The sequence below is a fragment of the Magnolia sinica genome, chromosome 10 (assembly GCF_029962835.1).
Source record: "Magnolia sinica isolate HGM2019 chromosome 10, MsV1, whole genome shotgun sequence".
Taxonomy (NCBI): domain Eukaryota; kingdom Viridiplantae; phylum Streptophyta; class Magnoliopsida; order Magnoliales; family Magnoliaceae; genus Magnolia; species Magnolia sinica.
In genome coordinates, this window is record NC_080582.1 from 19538406 (window position 1) to 19545245 (window position 6840).

The 6840-nt window shown below is 38.5% G+C and overlaps 1 protein-coding gene across 1 annotated transcript in view; it reads right to left on the reverse strand.

Annotated features, from left to right (window-relative positions):
* LOC131258126 (auxin transport protein BIG) overlaps positions 1 to 6132 on the reverse strand; it is a 71669-nt gene extending 65537 nt beyond the window's left edge. The window contains exons 1-2 of the mRNA XM_058259216.1: positions 5766 to 6132; positions 5569 to 5678 (exon numbers count right to left, since the gene is read on the reverse strand). Of these exons, the coding sequence (XP_058115199.1) occupies positions 5569 to 5678; positions 5766 to 5988 (333 nt within the window). The 5' untranslated portion in view covers positions 5989 to 6132. The remainder of the gene's footprint in view (positions 1 to 5568; positions 5679 to 5765) is intronic.
* Positions 6133 to 6840: the final 708 nt, after the last annotated feature.

Sequence of the window (6840 nt, forward strand, 5' to 3'; positions counted from 1 at the left end):
ATAAGAAGAAGAAGAAGAAAATGGAAAAAAAAAAGTATGTTTTTTTTCATTTTTTTTTAGAGTTATAGACCGTAACGTTTGTTACGGTACCGTAACGGCCGTTACGAACCCAAAAAACGGGGTACCTGAATCGCGTAACGGTTGATGCCATTACCGTTACGTATCAGCCGTTACCGCCGAAAAATAACCGATTTGGGATACCCTGATCCTTCATCTATGGCGAGTCCTATCATACGTAACCGATTTGGGATACCCTGATCCTTCATCTATGGCGAGTCCTATCTTATAAGCCATTTGGATGTTGGAAAATGGCCCAGAACCAATGAGTGCCACATGTATGGTGAATGGAAGATGCTCACAAGTATCTTTAAACTCTTAATGATTAGACCAGACCAATGGGCTGGGCTGGGCCAGGCAGGGCATTCATCATTGCCCAAGGCACGGCCCAGCCCAGACATGGGCCTAGATTTCAACCCCAGCCCTCAGGCCAAGTTTAGGGGCCCAAGCCCTGGCCTTATAAAGCAAAGTCGGACCACCCAACCAATGAGACCAAACTAGAAGGAACAAGACTCCACTAGCTCATCATAGAGGATAAGATAATATGGTTATGACCAGGTATAGATAAGGCCCACCACTTGCAAGACTTCAAGATACAAGGCCTCACACTCCACCAAAATGAGAAAACTATCAATTCATGACATCACCAAACTAGATTGATTATTGGTCCACGTGAAGGATGCATTCGAAATGGCAAAATCAATATGTGCATTTTTGAGATCCATTCAAAAAAAAAAAAAAAAAAAATCCTCGTGCTTCTCGTTACCTTGCTCCCTCTCTTTGGAAAGAGAATATGATAGATGAGTTTATTAAATTTCTAGTTGACTTTTATTGTTGATTTATGGTTGTTTAACACGTGATTTTCTACAAAATTCAGGCCATTATGTTTGCCTTAGAATATATATATATAGAGCACTAGTCTCCTGCGAATCGTACCGCATGAGATTTCGTACGCACTAACGCATTCATATAAGTCGTAAGAGACTTCATGCACATTGAGGCCAGCTTACTAGCTTGTAGGCTAGGGGTGGGCCCCACCACAATAATTTTGTGAAATCCACTGTGACCACAAGGTCTGTGATGAAAATTTAGCCACATAATTCAAAACCCAGTTAGACTCATGATTTAGGTGGGCAACACTAAAGGAAAAAGTGGGAGAAGGGAATACTTACCGTTGAATTTTTTAAGGGCCCACGAATCCACTCCAACCATTGCCTGTCTCATGAATATTCATGCATGGTTATAAAAAATTAGGCACATATATAATTTATGTGGGCTACAACAAGTGAATTAATTTGGATGGTAAGCATCCTCCCACACTATTTCCATTAATGTGCCCTACCTAATTACGGATCATGCTAATGTTTGATCCCTACTGATAATTTTTTATCACCCACCTCATGGCTGGAGTGGATTTCACATACACGTCGAGGTGGGCATCCCCAACACATCCTATTGGCATAGGATGGTAGGACTAGCAGGACGTGGATTCCGTTACGCATGTGAACGTCTACCATTAAAAATTTCTTAGGGGCTACAGAAGTTTTGGATCAAGCTTATAATTGTTTTATTTCCCTCCATCCATGTCTTTAAGATCTTACGATCAGGTTGGATGACAAATAAGCATCACTGTAGGGCCTAGAAAGGTTTCAACGGTGGAAATCATTATCCCCACTGTTTCCTATAATGTGATCCACTTCATCTTTGGATATGCTTCAATTTTGGGTTCAACCCTTTAAATTGGATGAAAAAACGGATGGACGGCATGGATAGACCACATACGTTCAAGGTGGTCCCAAATGAGTTTACTCAGTAAAATTTGAGTAACTCAGTACGCAATCCGATTTCGCCAATACCGACCTTGTTATTGGTTGTGCTCGTGGCCACAACAATGATCCATGTGTTTTATGCAAGTCCATCCACTTTCCTAGCTCATTTTATGACATGAGCTCAAAAAATGAGGTAGATCTAATCTAAGGTGGACCACACCTCAGAAAACAACGGTGATTAAACGTTGACCATTAAAAACTTCCTAGGGTCCACTATAATGTTTATTTGATATCCAACTTGTTGATTCTGTCATACAGACTTGGATGAAGGGAAACACAGATATCAGCTTATTCTAAAACTTTTGTAGCCCCTAAAATTCTTTTAAGGGTGGGCGTTCAATAACTACATTTTCATGTGGTGTGGTCACATCAATAGTACATACATATAAATTTTTCATTCCCATGCATGAATTTTAACAAGGCAGATAATGGTTGGAATGGATGTCACAAACGAATCACAGTGGGGTCCACCCTCAACCTACTATCTAAGTAAGCCGGCCTTAGTGCGCACTAAGGCCGGCTTACTTAGATAGTAGGAGACCACTGCTCTCTCTCTCTCTCTCTCTCTCTCTATATATATATATATATACACTTTTATTGTTGATTTACGGTTGTTTAGCACGTGATTTTCTACAAAATTCAGGCCATTATGTTTGCCTTAGAAGTTAGAATGAATATATATATATATATATATATATATATATTGGGAAGAGCACTTTGGTGGGTCTTGAGACAAATGTAGGGGATCAGGAGCATCTTGCACCATTAAGTGGTTGTAAAGTCACTAGCGATGTTTTAAGTAGCTTGCGCTACATAGTGTAGCTTAGCCTTCGCACAATGTTAACTCATGAAAATAGCTCAAGTCACATGTAGCCTATGTCACACACTAATTAGCATATGCTACACACTATATAGCTTACACTATAAATTATTTTTCACTAAACATTAAAACAAATTAATGTTTTCAATGATTTGTTACATTTTTTATTTTCAATGCAAATTAGTTAATGTTTTCACTTTTCAATTATTTTAGTAAAATAATCTAAGAAACATTACAAAATCAGTTCTGTTGCTATTTCTATATCTTTATACTTAAATCTTTGCCCTATTTTTCCTCTTTGCCCTATTTTTCCTATTATTTTAGGATCTATTTGTTTACACTCAATATCATGAAATTTCATTATTAATTGGTCTAATTCCAAGATATTTGGTGCACCACGTGCAACCTTAATTAAAAAACTAGAACTAGTTTGTAGCTTATGCTACACACTATGTACCTTCTGCCTCACACTTCAGAGGGGTGAACGCTACATTGCATGCTATTCACTATTTAAAACACAAGTCAATACAAGCCACTTTCTTATTTATTTTCCACTTGGAGTAGATTACTAAAAACATTGAGAAGTAATTGGCTTCTTGAAACTATAGCTGCTTTGCTAGTAAGGGCCACATCACACTCAAAACTATACATTTTGAATCTCCAATGTAAATATCTTTACTTATTCAAAAAATTTGATGCGGTGGAGAAATATATATGGAAAATTCAACGGGATTCATGGTGGCAAGGGAAAGAATTAAGCTTTGCTTTTGAAATGGTGGAGTCTTGAGCATGAGCCTAAGGCATTGCCAAGGAAAAAATGACAGATAAATAAGAATAATGATAAAGAACTAATAACGCTTGGTTTAGAGAGGAGGGTGGGTGTTCCCATGGGATTTCAATGTACAAGCCTATCTAAATATAAGGAATCCATGGAAAAACAATCAATATTTCCTTGACCTAACATTTACAGTTTTTTGGTTTGCAAAGGAAACCTTGGGTTCCATGTAATAATCATTAGACTTATCCACACTTGGTGCAAGATACAATGTAACCATTGTCTACAGAGAAATGGGATTTCCACTTGCCATGCAAGCAAGACCATTGTTTTTTGGAATTCGGCATACCACTGTTTTTGGAATCCACTGTCGGATAGTGATGGAAAATGCAATCAAGTTCATTATAGTTATCCACGTACACGCCATAGATTCCTTGTATCCAAACAGGCCTAGAAAATATATTTGTAAGCTGGATGATACTATTAACATGGGGAAAACTTTTGAGAGGAAATTATTTCGAGTAGGTGATGGCGGGAGCATGAAGTTTCAGGAGGATATTTGGCTGGGAAAGTCTTTTGCATCTTCTTAGCCTCACGACCATAGAGTGAGTGGAAAGGTGGTTTAGGTGAGGGAGTGATATGAGGTGTTCAGTAATATAGTTTTTCTTTTCTTTTTTATTTTAATAGCATTTGACTAACATTGAATATTATTTTCCGAAGAAATTTGGAAAGAGATGTTGATTTTGAAAGCCTTTCATCATTTTTATAAGAAACGTCTACTTCTAGAGGCTTGGAGAACAAGAGGTTGTGAAAATGGTCGCACAACAACTTGTTCTAATCCATTTCATTCTTTGATGCATTTCAAAGAAAAAAAGAAAGATATTGTAGGAAAGAACCCGACAATCCTCTAGCCGAATGCTAAAGACTATGGTAAATCCCCTCTCCAAATCTTCTAGCATATAGAACCAAAAAAAAAAAAAAAACTGAATACTTATTCCACAATTATAATAACAATGTATTACACCTCCATAACATAGCCTTATATAGGTTTTTAAAACCAAAAAGAGAAGCCCTAATAATAGAAAATGACCAAAAGTACCCCTAAATCCCGTATCTACCATATTGGCCTTGTGTAAATGGGCCATATCTCACCCACACAACCCCAGAATTGCATGATCTTGGGCTCGTTTGAAAGCTTACTCAATAAGCTATCAAATGGAACCAATTTCATGACATTTGGACATTGTTTGGTGCCCCAAAAGTGGCTCACCAAGAAAGTAACGAAAATACAAAAGAGATTAACTAAATCATGACTCAAATCTCATCCTAAAGACGAATTACATAAATACAACCTATGCATTGACGACCATATGATTAATCCCATGGGCCTCATAATTTAGGTAGACCATTTATCCCATCCAGTTGATCACCAGATCCATGATTTGGTCCAGATTATCAATCAAGGCATTCTGAATGGTTGGATTGATCAGAACTTAGATCACCAAGTTTATGTCGCCATTTGGTTGCATCAGAATCACTACTTTAATGAGTGGTGAGTTGGAATGCCCGCCATTGGGAATGTGCAAGTTGAACTTAGGTGGTGTCTCATCAACTAGTTCAGCCCCTCTAGGATGGGTGGCATCAGAAGATGTTGGAATGAAACATAACAATCTCATTTTTCCAACTGCAATTATAAAAACTATGAAACATATTCAAGCTGCATCCAGACGCAGATCTGAATTGAACTGTGAATATACAGTTTAATCACAATGAAACGACAATAAATTAACAATGTTTCCTGGCATTCATTGTGGGGAAGTAACGGACAAAAAAAAATTTAAGTCCGGCTACTACAAAGGAACATAATTGCAATTTGTATCAAAGGCACTCAATATATCAATGCTAACAAAATTATGACTGGCGCATTTCCACTTCATCAAAATATTCATCTCAATCCATTTCAGCATTGCAACCAAACAGCTAGTTTTTCACATCCACTTCATTAAACTGAACTATTGAGATTCAATCCAATTGTGCACCCAAACACGGCTAAACTAAAACCATAATCAATTGCAGTAAATAAAAACCTGTAAATTCAAATCATCGCTGCCACCAGGCACGGATCTCTCCAAATAGGAAGTGCAAAACTCCAACGTCTGCTTGACAATCGCAACGACTATCAGCTCCGCATGCTCAACTGCATTCACAGGCATCGGAAGTTCAGTATGTCAATCCAAAAGCCCTTCTACTCTTTTTTATATAATAGAAGAGGAAAATTTGATACCTGAAAGGGAGCGGGCGGCCGAGACGATCGATCTCGCGACCAAGACGACGGCTTCGATCTGATGCTGGTTCCAGGTATCTAGCCCTAGCATTCCGTCCTCGATATGCTGGAGTCCTTGATCGAGGATGGAGTAGAAGGTGTGGAGGGATGGTTTGAGGGAGTCGGACCGAAGAGACTTTTCGTCGCGGAGGGATTGAAGGAGGGCGGATATTTCGTCCGCCATGGATGACAGGGTTTTAGATTCGATCAGAGCATAAAGAGGATTTTCCGATCGGAAATGGAATGATAGAGGAAAAAAACCCTACAAATCGCAGGGTGATAGAGAGAGAGAGAGAGAGAGAGAGAGAGAGAGAGAGAGAGTTCTGGAAGAATTTGGTGAGAAAGGAGGGTTTTAGTGTCATATACGAGAGAAGGAGAGCAGAAATGGAGAAGAAAAGGAACAGCTGACGGTGCTTTTTTCCTGTTTGTGGAAATTCTCAGAACATCGCGCGAGTAAATGTTGAAGAAGCGAGTCGCGGTACACGTGCTAAATTGGAACATGTGATAAAATTTCGCACGTGCTATAATATCAGGGTCCATTGGAGAGGCTGATATTGACGTATCACTGTAATTTAGTTAATATTTTTGAGCGATCTCATCAGGTCGAGACACTCATAAATCAACGGATTGTGTTGAAGATTTAAGTGTGGCTGAATTCATGGATGGACTATCTGAATTTTTTCTCAGAGAGTATGGAGATAAAACCCCACCTGATAAATGGATCGGATCTTGGAAATATCATTTGAATAATTATGAACATTGCGACTCACCTCTTCAGGTTGCAACAATTGCTTTATTACTCGTTCTATTCCTTCCTGGGCAGAATACTGACTCGGATTCGGAAGTGACCCTCAAGCACTTGGGAAAGGTATATAGACTGCATCATGATGTATGTGTTTCATCCACACCGTCCATCCATTTTTTATTCTCATTTTAGTTCTAAATCCTGAAAAAAAACCAAATAAAAATCTCAAATGACCACACCATTGGAAGAATCGAGGATATAATTCATACCGTTAAAACCTTCGTACAGACC